This window comes from Taudactylus pleione, unplaced genomic scaffold (assembly GCF_031769625.1).
Source record: "Taudactylus pleione unplaced genomic scaffold, aTauple2 ptg000395l, whole genome shotgun sequence".
Lineage (NCBI taxonomy): Eukaryota > Metazoa > Chordata > Amphibia > Anura > Myobatrachidae > Taudactylus > Taudactylus pleione.
This window is the reverse complement of record NW_028284796.1, coordinates 2399255-2413112: the sequence shown is the minus strand read 5'-3', so window position 1 is coordinate 2413112 and position 13858 is coordinate 2399255. Positions and strand designations below refer to the sequence as shown.

Sequence of the window (13858 nt, the reverse complement as noted above, 5' to 3'; positions counted from 1 at the left end):
TCGAGGACGGGATGCGGCTCCAAACCCACAAGAACAGCAACCTAGCCTTCCGGCAGCCTCTCCCCGGCACCCCTCAAGTCACGTCCCCCTTAGCCCCCCCCCCTAGTTGTGGCCCTGGTGTTGCTGATGCTGAAGGCCCATTTACTTCTTAGTGATGAATTTATGTCCCTAGTGATACATTGCAAAATTATCTATTATTTTGTAGTTTAATTGCTCATTTTGGTACTTGATGTACTTATAAACACTCATTTGGCTCTATGCAATTTCTCCGAGACAGTAAACATAACTAACTCCACTTTGCCTGGCAGTTTTCAAAAATGACAATTTGTGTGACCTTTGGAAAAATTATGCAGAATATATTTTGTGGTAGACTTTATTAAGCATAGATTAAACACACAAATCAGCATAAAAATAATTACTCCACTGGAAAAAAAAAAAAAAAAGACGAAAAAATTATATAAATATTGCAATTAAATTTTCACCATATTTTTAATTCCAAAAAATATATATATTTTTTAATAATTTTAAGAAATGTATAAATAAAACAGATTTAAAAGTAGTCAGAACCTAGAACAGTTCAGCTTATAAGTCAATGGACTCTCAATGGGAGAAGCTTATATGAAAACATCCTCTACTGGACGTGCAAAGAATTACAATGGTAGAAGACACCTTGCCCACTGCAGCAATTAAAGTGTTGCCCAAAGCTGTAGATGGCCTGAATTGTGGGATTCATATTATCTCCCTCCTGTAACAGGGGAAGCACAGTCACTATAAAACAGCAGACATCTAACATCTCTTGTTCTTCAAAGTGTTCAGTATTTTCTGGTTCTTTGTTTTGAAACTCATGACAAAGCTGTTGGGTAAAATCTTTGCTCGACCCTCTTCATCTACTTGACCCATGATGATGTAATTCAAACCTATGGAAGACACAGATGGGATTCAAGCATTTAAGATATAAGTGAATTTCAAGAGCTTTTGTTAAATGAGTAACAATCTACACCAGGCCCCAGGGTGAACAGTTTTGTCTGATCCATCCTCCAGGGACCCCTGTTCTGCTGTTATCAACTAAAGTCCAATCGGGGCTTCACCAATCAGTGGCATCTATGTAGTCCTGCTCCCATTTCACCTCCATGCCCTAAACCACTGACCTCCTTGCAATGGAGATAGTTCCATCTATGGTCTTTGTATTTGTGGATTACCAGCACTAAAAAAAAAACATGACTCTAAATCATACTGTATGTAAATAAGTAAAAATGTTATAGAGTGAAAATAACTATAACAGGAAAAAATACACAGTTTTACTGTCCTGGGATGGGCTCTTGTCCTGATATGTTCCTAAGAACCTTAGTCTTCTGTATACTTCCTACAATATAAACAGGCAGTGATGTTTATGACATTGCTTACTGGTTTGCTACCCAATGCATGCATGGACGTTGGGCATCAAGAACACAGATGTCTATGTGAATAAGACAAGTATAGTAAGAATAGAGGAGGCTGGTAGTGGAATATTGTCAGGTTTTATCTTAACATAGTAAACTCCACCCAACACTAAGGGCCTGATTCAGAGCCGCTCGTAAGCGGCCGCTCATTCGCTCCGAGCGATGTTCGCACATCTGCGCATGTGTATGGGTCGTAATGCGCATGCGCCACCAGTCAGTGCGGTCGGAAATCGAGCGCTCGCAAAATAGCGAGTGCCTGCTAATTTGAGTGACAGGATGAGGCGTTTGTGGGTGGTAACAGGGGAAGGTGCTTGAAAATGGGGAGTGGAGATCCGAACGCAGGCGTGCCAAACGGTCAAAACGGGCGTTTTAAGGGTGTGCATAATTAACAAAGCAGCGTCATCAACCACGTCACTTGGTTGTTTCTTAGCCTGAACTGTTCGCATGATTGCGGTAGGAAAATCCTACCACAAGCACAGCGAGCAGTTCAGACGCCTTTCGATGTACTCGATTAATCAAATAAATAGCGGAGATGACGTATGATGCGAGCGGCCAGGGGGTGTCTTTACAAAATAGCGAGCGCATGTTTCGTTCGCTCGCTCATAGAGGCGTCAACAGACCGCAAAGAGCGAGCGCTCAATTTAAATAGCCAGCCCCTTTTTCTGAACGAGCGAGCGCAAATAGCGTCCGGCTCTGAATTAGGCCTAAATTCCATGTTATAAAGTAGGTGTAATTCTCCTCTCAGCATGACACAATTGTGATAAAATGTACTGAAACAGATGCATTATGTGAAATGCTGTATTTTCACACCACATTAATATATCAGCTCCGCTTAGTACCAGTCAGTGTTTGGTACACTGACTGTGACCTGTAGATCTAGCTCACGCCTTAGTTAGAATTCCCCTTTGGTGAGTAAGTGCAAAGCTATCGCAGTATAAATAACTGATGAGATTCCAGCTTCCTGTGTACCCTGAGCTCCTCACTTGAGCCCATTAAAACAAAGATTCGGCTGCTATATATCTATGGAGTTACAGGGTCTACTTCAGAGGTGCAAGCAGTGGCGATGTTAGACGCAAGCGGCTGTTTTCAGGCTGCACATGTCTTCAAGTCGCACCTGCGCATGCGTCCCGATGGTTACCACTCTAAAAGGTGCCTACACACTAGACCAGTGGTTCCAAAACTGTGCGCCGTGGCACCCTGGGGTGCCTTGGGACACTTGCAGGGGTGCCTCAGGTTGATGGTCCAGCACCAAATCAAAGTGTTTATGGTCAATGTAATGTAAATATGTGAACAAACAGAAATGCCAACCAGTCCACCACCTAACTTAGCCTAAGGATTACAGATGAGCACAATTTACTTCACTTTACTACTTTACTACATTTTTTCTGAATTTCTGAATAACAAACTTAAACTTAGGGGTGCCGTGAAAACAATGCTGACACTCTAGGGCACCGTGATTCAAAAAAGTTTGGAAACCACTGCACTAGATGATGTGCTGACGATGCAATATCGTGAACTATTTCCCCTGAACAGCTCCCCGGCACTCCAGGACACAATATGGTGCTTAAAAGTGTCCAATCTGACCAACGATCTATCGTGCATCCTTAACGATTTCCAGTGCGTCGTGTACGAGAATGGCAGTTCTTGCCTGCAGTAGGCAAGATCTGAAGCTACGACTTGGGACCGCGCATCGGCATTGTCATAGTTAGTGGACACTCACGATTTGCACATATTTAGCACGATTTGCCGTTCTGATGCGTCGAATCGGGCGAATCATGCAAAATATCGTGTAGTGTGTACGCACCTTAAGACGCAGTTTGAAATTGCACGCACAATTATTGATTTTCAGTGGGTGTTCCTGCGATGTGGCTAGCCAGACAGAGGCGTGTCGCTAATAGTGACTGCGGCAAAAGACGCCGTTGCACTGACACTGGAGGCCATGTAACGATGATGAAATTGCACCTGTCATGGGACTGGTGCAATCTTCCATGTTCCAGCCGATGGTGCATCTGAGCACGCCCCACCGCCAGTGGATATCTCAGTAGGCTCAGAATCGTTTACCGCATTAGCATAAGGACGCGGTTGCGGATAAAGACGCAACTGTCTCTGCATGCACTGATCAGTCCCACAGTCTCTTTTACATGATGCATCAGGTGAAAAGTGTTATCCATCTCCACTATGCATATAAGTGGTTCTATTATATGCAGTGATAAACATATTTGTCAGAGTAACTCAGTCAGAATGAGTTACACACACGTTAACCATCAGTTCACTTACTGACATTCAGTAAGAAAAGGCTCATTTTCCTGTGTCAGTAAGAACCAAAGAAACCGGATTCAGTAATGGGGGCATGTTGGCACCGTTTTCTGGGCATGCCATGGCCAGTGTGTGCATCTTCCAACGCAGCTTCACTGGCCCTGGCAGCATGAAAACACCGGTCATCTTCAGTAACCTGGGGTTACTCCGATGGTCGCTGTTCACACAAGTGACCCGATGGCTGCATCCTCGGATGCAGAAGCAGATCACAGAAGCTGGCAGGAAGCACCTATTTACAGAAGACGCCAACTGCGGTAATACCTTATATATCATCGCTGCTGCGTCCAAAGATGCTAAAAGCGTACAACTCTGAATGAGGCACAGGGATTGTAAACTACACTGTGACATTACCATATTTTACCTAATAGCGTACACCTCTGAATGAGGGCCATAGGTTTTACTTCTGACATTATAAAATGTATTTATGGACAAAATGTTCACTAACAGTTTTTAGGTTATAGTAAAATATAACAAAAATGTCTTAAAATGCAAAAGTAGTATCAGCATAAGAGAAGGGGTTTAGGTATAGTAAGAAAGGTTTGTATAAGCCCCACATTGGTCTGGTACTGTAGGTCTGTAAGCTATAATGTAGTCAGGAAAATGTCTGATTCTTAGAGAGCTCTTTTGTCTTCTCACTGATGAATGTAAATTTCACTACATATTACCAACTGTCCTCATAGACGTGCGCAGAAGCTGGCATAGGGGGTGCCGCTTTGACACTTCCCCCTCCGCTGGGTCATGGACTGCACCGTCCTTCCTCCCACCGAGACATACACTACTCACTTGGGTGGCCAGGTGAGTCGTCCTGGAGGGAGGAAGTGAGGGGGTGGGAGGGGGCAGAGTAGTACTTAACAAAGGGGTAAGTGACAAAGTGGCACCCCCTGTGCCAGCTTCTGCGCACGCCTATGACTATCACATACCTCCCAACATTTGTTGGGAGGGAGTCGGGACTTGCGCGCGCCGAAGGTGCGCACGTTCGAAAAGGGGGCGTGGACTGATTACACGTCCCCGTTTACATCACTAATGGGGCGTGCAGCCCCCGGGCTTCCCCCCGTACTCTGAATAGATGCTGTGCGCATGTGCACAGCGTCTATTCTAGCTCTGCATACACGCTGCTCTGCATAGCAGAGCAGCGTGTATGCTCCCCCCCAACTCTCCCCCCACCGCGGGACACTGCGGCCCGCGGGCGGGACAGTCCCAGAAAAACGGGACTGTCCCTCTAAATGCGAGACAGTTGGGAGGTATGCTATCAGTACATATATACTGGCTTTACCAACCATGTTCTGATGCAAACCAGTGCTCAAAGTGTGCCGGTATGCAACGGTATGGCATACCGGCACTTCAAGCAATAAACTTTTTTTTTTGTACCTAGCTGGAACTTGGAAGAGGGCTGAGCGGGAAAGCTACAAGTTCGGCCCGCTTCTGTAAGTGACTGACACTGGAGCACAGCCCCTATAGCCAGCCACAGTATGTGCGACTGGCTCAAGGTGCCGCTGCCAGGGCAATCCCGAGTGTGTACCCAGAGCCTTCCCCCGCCCCTGCCCTCCGAACTCCTGCCCGCATGTGCCTGGTGCCTGACAGTCTCTGCAGCATCTATTAAACGCTGCAGAGACATTGTACCTCCACCGCCGCCCGTCCCCCGCCAGATTGTGGTAGCGGCTGCCTCAGCCAGTGTGCCGCTGCTTGCCCAATACCTAGCATGTAGCGGGAGCTATTCCCCGCCGGAAGATCTCTGCAGCATCAAAGCTGCAGAGTCCAGTAACTTCCGCCCGCATGTGCCGGGTGCCCGTACGCCCCCCCTCCTCCATGCCGGGTGCTGTATTGAAGGTCTCTGCAGCATCCACTACATGCTGCAGAGACAATGGGGCAGATGTATGAAGCTCTGGAAATTGATAAATAAGAGCGTGATAAACGATCAGCCACTCAGCTCCTAACTGTCATGTTACAGGCTATGTTTGAAAAATGACAGATGAAAGCTGATTGGTTGGTCGTCTATCACTCTGCACTTTATCACTTCTCAGAGCTTCATACATCTGCCCCATTGTGCCTTTGCCGCTCCCCAACCCCCGCAGGATTCAGGACCAGGAGTCTCAGCCAGACAGCCCCTCATACTGTCCTCCGCGGTGAGGGTGACTGTGTGGCTAGCTGAGGGGAGCCCTGGAGCTGGATTCTAGCGCTGGGGCTCTCCCTAGTACAACTGTTGGTGCCACTAACTCCTGCACTTCTCCCTGCTTCCCTCCTCACTCCTTTGGATGGTCCCTCTCCACTCCATCTAGTTGGGGGTCAGACAGCCTACTCCTTGGCTGAGAGCAGCATTCGGTGAGTAATAATAATAGCTTTCAGTTCTTTCTCTGTAGTGTGTACCCCTCCACCCCTTGTGTACCCCACCTCCCCTGTGTGCCTCGCCACCCCTGTGTACCCCACCTCCCCTGTGTGCCTCGCCACCCCTGTGTGCGTCACTTCCCCTGTGTGCCTCGCCACTCCTGTGTACCCAACAGCATTTTCTTATCAGCGCCAATGTGTTTGTGCTTTTTTTTCATGCAAAGCCTATATGTGTGTGTGTGTTTTTTTTTCCTGTGGCCAATGTATTTCTTTATTGTCCTATCGGTGATATTAAGGGCTATTCAATTTAGCATGATGTTGAATAGTGCTGGGAAGGGGTTCCCAGAGCTATTTAATTGACCCCGCTGCTAGTCCAATTACAGAATTTATGCTCGCATCCTCCTGAGGGTGCGAGCAGAAATTCAACTAAAGTGCCAGCCGCGATGCTGTTTTTCAGTTTAGCACGATGCTAACAGCTTTGCAACCGGCACTTCAGGTGGTAAATGCCAGTTATCGCACGTAAACACCTGGCTTAAGGCGTGCTAACCAGCATCTCCCGACTTCCAGGTGCAAGGGAAACAATTGAATAGCTCCAGGAACTCCTTCCCGATGCTATTCACATCATGTTTAATTGAATTGCTTCCAATGTGTGTGTGTGTGTTTTTTTTTCCTTCCAAAGCCCATGTGTGGCCACACCCCTCATGACACGTAGCAGCGTCCATACCCCCACTTCGAAATTCCCACTTCGACCACTGATGCAAACTATGGCCCTGATTCAGAGCCGGACGCTCTGACCAGAGCGCTCGCTCTGAATCAGGGCCCACCTCCATTAAAATGGAGCGTCCTCCTGGACGCTCGTATAGCTGTGGGTCACCACCCACAGCATATACGAGCGTGCAAAAAGATGGTCGCGATGGTCTTGACCATCGCGACCATCGGAACTGCGAGTGAAAGCCTGCGGTTGGGTTTCCCAACCGCAAGGCCAGGAGTGATTTTGGCTCCATCAGAGCCAAAATCACTCCCACTGACATCACTAGTAATGTCAGTGGGGCCGGCTTCAGACGGTAGGCGTTCCCTTGGGAACGCCTCCGTCTGGCAGGCACGCCCCCGGCACGCCCACCAAAGGGGGCGTGCTGTCAGTCACCATCGACAGCACGCCCCCTTTGATGAGACACTCCGAGCGAAGGAAAGTCCTTCGCTCGCCGGGTCTCGCGCATGCGCACGACGGAGCTCCCTCCGTCGTGCGCATGCGCAGTGGGGAACATCGACCCACTAGCGAGCGTACTGCCGCTCGCGAGTGGGTCTGAATGACCCCCTATATACACTGTGGGTCTCCATATAAAAACAACATCCACTCCTGACCTGAATGTAGCAGTGCCCCTAGTGGCTGAATCATCATAGAAACTGGCAGAACACTGTACATGTTTGACTTTATCATGATACCGGTAAGTAGAGTTCTAGTATAAAGTACTATCCCTTTACTCCTCTAGAATACAGGACACTATTATATTATGCTATAGCGCCCTCTAGAAATATACTGACAACCACAGGGACAAATTTTTAACCCCCCAATATGACTAAGGAAATGTCATGAAAAGACAAGCACCTACAGCGCTGGTTCCTACGCCGGAAACATATAAATACTGTTTAATACTACAGGTAACTATGAATGGACCTGACCTTTATGTTAGCTGGGTTATGTGTCACAAATATAAAACGTACCATAAAATATCCCAGATAAGTAATATATAGATGGACTGTTTTTTTGATGAGAGCATTTGAAGCTACAGGAGTGCTCCTGATCACCTATACACACACTGTTATCCAGAATACCCAAGGTAGAGCACTCTATGCTCTTGGATGAATAATAAGGAAAATGAAAAACTAATAAAAATAAACCCTGTAGTATTTTTAAAAACACAAAAATGCATAGTCACTGTAGATTTATGGGCAAACATTGACTGGTTTACAATAACATCTATAGGGCTTTGTTTATTCAAAAGTTTTCCTGATATTACCGTAGTAGTAATGGGGTAGGATAATTTTTTTCTGTGGGATAAGAAGTCTGCATTGTCCAGCTATAGCCTATAATATGTTACTAACCTCTTCTGATCAGTGGGCACTGCTTACACACCACAGTAATCTTGGCGCTCATTGACTTCCCAGCCTGCTGGATGGCTAACGTCCCCTCTTTATAAACATTGATAATGGACAGAGTTGCATAGACACTCCCTCCTCTGCTCACCGTTGTTATAACCGTGCCAGTTATCACTTAGAAAGAAAAACAAAAGATCAGCAGTTATATTATGCAGACTCAGTTGGTTTAACATTTATTAAAAGTTTAGACTAAAAACAGAACCTTAAATACATGCTGCAGGAAGTACATGGGAGATACAGTATACAGACAAAAATGTTTCTAGCATCTGTGTTCATCTAATGTTCCATGTAGCCTGTTTCATTTAAGTGGATTTTTATCAGTTATCAGTAACAAGCTGGAATTTGTAGTTTAAGCAGAGTATAGAAGTGATCTCGGGAAATTGGGCAAATACAGTAAGTGTATAAAACCAATGCCCAATAATAATCTGAATGAAGTGGATGGAATTATTATCAGACATGTTCTGCATTGTAGTGAGTTGATGATCGGTTTACATGTGTTTGATTTGTAATCCAATTGATGTGTTTACATGTGTCTGATCTGTAATCCAATTGATGTGTTTACATGTGTCTGATCTGTAATCCAATTGATGTGTTTACATGTGTCTGATCTGTAATCCAATTGATGTGTTTACATGTGTCTGATCTGTGCCTCATGTAAACATATACACTAAAATGCTTTTTTTTTTTTTTTTTTTTTTTAAATCAAGTAGTTTTTATTGATTTTTTTTTAACAAAAAGAACAATTAAAAGAAAAACAAAAGATAACATATAGATGTGTCCTAATAAATCCTTGCTCCATATACAGACTCAGTCACACACAGATATACAAGTGTCACATATCAAATTAATCAGCACAGTCTCCTGGTGCGTCCTAGCTGCACCAGATTGCGATTTAGACACATTATCGGCAAAAGAATTACACAAAAGATGCCTGATTCTAGCAGAATTGGACAGGATTTGGTGGCTCGCTCAGGCCAGGCATTCGCGCTGCGTAGCGGATTGAGGGCCTGATTCAGAGGCGCTCGCAAATAGCGAGCGCTCGCTCTGAATCAGGGCGGCCTGTTTTTTTTTTTTGGGCCGGCCTCCAGGGCGCTCGCTAAGCTGTGGGTGATCACCCACAGCTTTAACAGGTGGCCAGGTGAAGGTGGCAATGGTCGCGACCATCGGGCTTGCGACGAGACCCTTGTGGTAGGGTCTCGTCCACCGCAAGCCCCAGTGAACTCCCTGCTCCAATAGAGCAGGAAGTTCACTACTGACATCACGTGTGATGTCAGTAGATCCGCCCCCAAATGGCAGGCGTTCCTTCGGGAACGCCTCCGTTTCTCCTACAAAACGGGGCGAGCTGTTGATCAACATCGTCAACCCCCCCCGTTTCGCTGCCAACACTCGATCGAGTGAAGTTCTGCACACTGCCCGGCCATCGACCCGCTTGCGAGCGCAATGCACTCGCGAGCGGGTCTGAATCAGGCCCTGAGGCTACATGTGTGAGGACACATCTATAGGAACAGAAAAAGACAATACTACATTTGCTTACAAATACACAACAAAAACAGGTGTACAATGAGCAGAGGAGTGTAGAAGGAACGTGCCTGCCCAAGCAACACAATAATACATACATACAATAAATAGGATCTATACCAAAGTTTCTGGAATTTTTGAAAGTTTTCCTACTGGTATAGACATAACACTCATGATCTATGGTGTGGTTAACAAGTGCGTGCCACTTCTAAATACCCAGTGGGGGGGGTTATTTGATGGTCAGTTGACCTAATCCAAGATGGCTGCGACCAGTGCACAGAACTGGAGGGAAAAGTGCTGGAGACAGAGAAGGCCTGAACTCTGGAGCACTGTGCAGCAGCCACAGAGTTGCAGGAGCGCCGGGACCCCTGCCAGAGGAAAGTCACCCTTCATACAGGTAAGTGACGGGGAGCCAGCTGCCGAGTCCTGACAGAATTTGTTGGTAACGGACACATGGGGAGGTATACCGGAGAGAGCCCATTATCTGAGTCCAGTGGTCTTTGTGGAGAGAATTTACAGTGGATTGAACTTCCATTTAATTCCTAAGAGAGAGAAAGGGTGTCCAGCAAATAATGGGAATTAACTTCACATTAGAGATATGAAATCACCTTCCTAGAGGGCAAGTTCGAAACTGAGCATGCACCGCGTGGCGCAACTACAGATATCGATAAAAGGTGAAGTTGGAAAGACCAAACTCTTACCTCAATTATTCATAGGAACATAAAACACCATTTTAAAACAGGTGGCCAATTTTACAGACCCCATGAGACAGCTAAAAGTTCTCAGTACTGAGCACGCCCAGGTCAGGAAAACTGCCACTGAACCAGAGAGGAACACCAGGACTTAAACCCTCTCCCCCAAATGAGTCTTGTGCAAATTGCCAAATTAGGCAAGCCTGATGCAATAAAGGTGGTTGACCCTGGGCCAGGCGTGTAGACCTGTAGACATTATAAAGGAAACCCTGTCTGCTCAACAAGGAATCAAATGTGTATTTTTTGTTTAAATTCAGCTGTAATAGGTATCACAATATGGGACACAAAATGAACAGGGTTGGGGGAGATGGAGACACCCAAAGGGCAGAGGAAGGCAGGGGAGGTAGGCAGGGAACCATTAAGAGGGAAAATATACCAGATTTAGACCAATTAATCAGGAGACCCAAGAATACACTAAAGTCTTCAATAATCTGCATAAGACACTCCACTGAGCTTCAAGATTCAGCTAGAAACTAAAAGCATGTTGTCTGCATATATGGCTATTTTGTCAACAGTACCACCAGCCAGAAGACCCCGGTAACCAGGAGCTGCACGGATCAGACATTCCAAAGGCACAATGGCTGATGCAGACAGTGCAGGAGAGAGGGGCAGCACAGTCGGGTCCCACGGCCTAGTATAAAATGGGAAGTAACATGACCATTTATGAACACCCGGGCCGCCTGAGAAGAATAAAGGAGATGGACCCAAGTAATAAAGCGAGGACCCAACCAAATCTAGCCAAGATTTTCCAGAGGTATCCCCATGCAACAGAATCAAAGGCTCTGGCAGTATCAAAAGACACCACCACTGCCTCGGCTATATCCGCGTGAGACATTTGTAGATGATAAAAGAGGCACCGAACATTGTGGGTGGTAGACTTACCCGTCATAAAGCCAGCCAGATCAGGGTGTATTACAATACCAATTACCTAATTATGATGAATAGATTGCATTTCGATCAAAATCGTAATATTTATAGTTAGCACAGAAAAAGTCTTATAAGAGTCTGGATAAAGGGGTTCTTCCCAGGCTTGGGGAGCACAAATATAAGGGCCTATGACATAGATGGGGGAGGGGGAAATCTCCTTCCTCAAGGAGGGCATCATAAATTTCAAGGACGCAGGGAAAAAAGAAACGTTTACATTTTTGCTATACCCCATCAACCCCAGCAGCCTTAGAATGAGGGAAGGAGGAGATGGCAGCATCAGATTCCTTCTCCGTAAAAAGAGTATCTAAACACTCCACAGCCTCCTCTGATAAACAAGGTAAACAAACAGAATCCAAATAAGCACGAAGTTTGCAGGGAGAATAAGTCACTTTAGTGGTATACAGGGAAGAATAATACTGCAGAAAAACAGCTGCTATGTTCCCTGCAGAGAAGTGTAGAGCCTGAGCGGAGTCCAGGATAACCGAGACCGCTCTGGAGGCACCATCATCTCGTGCCAAAAAGGCCAAATAACTCCCCCAATATCTGCCTGATAGTGTAAGTGACGTGAAAATAACAACTTTGGATTTATCAAACAGATGATCCGACACCTCCCTTTGATAATAAATGTGAAATAAAAACAAAACTACACAGCGGACCACAAGATCCACCTCAGGGAGGAGCAGGAATCCAGGAAGATTCTATAAACAGGAGTGCACCCCAGGATCCAGTCAGAGGACCCAAAATGGCGGATTCAAAGTGGCAGCTGCCATTCAGGAACACACAAGGAGGAGCAGGACAAGCCTGTGGACCCCTATCAGAGCAGGGAACAGGGTGCGGCTGTCACATTCAGAACTGCAGCGCAGGAACTGGAGTGCACACCGACCGGAGGGGTAGATACACAAGATGGCCACTACCACCAAAGATTCCAGGAGTCACCAGGAGCATACAGTGGGACCCAGAGGAGAGGAGGGCAGCTGTCCTACTGCTCCAAGCCATGACCCCAAAAATGCCTTTTCTTTTATTACGCAGAACATGTATCAGATTTTGGGTTTTGGGATTTCTGAATATTTTACTAGAAAAAGTCAGACATTTATGTATGAGTGTTCAATATATGGTAACATCTAATGGTTATTCAATCAGCTCCTTTATCCACAAACTCTGAGAAACTTGATGGAAGTCATTTTTGTATGACCATTGACAAGTCATTCTGTCTGCCCCTGCTCTGGGCTAAAGAACCCCTAGAATGTTCCACTGATCATGAGTGAATATGGCTAGTCAGGTCACACATGCATATCCACTGAAACTGGTTAATTATATATTGCAGTGATAGTTGATGTTCTCCAAAATTAGCCTTATCGCAGCGTTTAATAAATAGACCTTAAAGTGTTTTATTGGATATGGGTGTGACAGGTGATAGTGAAACCAAGTACATATCACCTTCATCTATCATTTCATAGGCCTATGAAATGCTATTTGCCAATGCTTTGAGGCCATTCTGAATTATAACACTGAGAGGATTTGATTACGATGTGACAAACTTCACCTTGTAGGCCAAATATATACATGGTGTTCCAGCAATACAACATGACAGAACCAGGAGTCTGAATACAGACCTTTGTATAGTAACAGTTCACCTTCTGTCTGGCCATTTGTGTTTACATGCTATGACTGGGACACATGTTTACCATTTTCTCTCCCAAACATCTCAAGGAAACTTTTGAGTTGCAGACACCAATACACGACACAGGATGAGCACAGAGCCAACTTTTAACTATATTTCTCTCATTTCTCGGCAGTCAAGTGCTCTGTGAAGTCACTAATTAAGAAGTAAAACTTTGGGTTATTTTATTCACATACCAAAATTGCTTGAGCAGTAATTTTTCTCCAGGGTCCCAGTTCTTCTACATTTTTGTTGGCAGACTCCGACTGTTGGTTTTAGACCTTAATAAAAATGAAATGAAAACATGTATCAGGCTAAACAAGCAAACAATGGAATGCATGACATTTAATAAATGTAATAATGCAAAATAAATGAACAATGCATTAATAAAAAAATAATAAGCAAAACAAGGCTATGTCGCCACAGCAGAAATGAAATTGTTTGCCCATCTAGGCTAATTTCCTTCCCATTTCCTTTCTCCCCACATTATTATAAATCTCCATGGTGTCAAACCCCATTAGTCTCATCTGTATAAGTAAATAGATATAATTCTGTTGCCCATGACTACATGCATAGTTGCCTAACCTCCTGAAAAGTGGCGTGAGAGCCCCAAATTTCCGAGAAGAGGCTCCCCCCTTGCATTTGTCCACTTCTACAGTGATGTGTGCATGTCGTGATTCACATCCTCATGGCACCTGCTGTGTAATGCTGCGAATAGCAGCAATGGGGCTGTGATGACACAAAGTGCGTCCCTAAACTTGCCCCCT

At 45.5% G+C, this 13858-nt stretch overlaps 1 protein-coding gene across 1 annotated transcript in view; it reads right to left on the bottom strand.

Moving 5' to 3' along the window:
• Positions 1 to 407: 407 nt before the first annotated feature.
• Positions 408 to 13858, bottom strand: part of PCOLCE2 (procollagen C-endopeptidase enhancer 2) — an 87935-nt gene continuing 74484 nt past the window's right edge. The window contains exons 7-9 of the mRNA XM_088446269.1: positions 13289 to 13372; positions 8181 to 8348; positions 408 to 917 (exon numbers count right to left, since the gene is read on the bottom strand). Of these exons, the coding sequence (XP_088302395.1) occupies positions 787 to 917; positions 8181 to 8348; positions 13289 to 13372 (383 nt within the window). The 3' untranslated portion in view covers positions 408 to 786. The remainder of the gene's footprint in view (positions 918 to 8180; positions 8349 to 13288; positions 13373 to 13858) is intronic.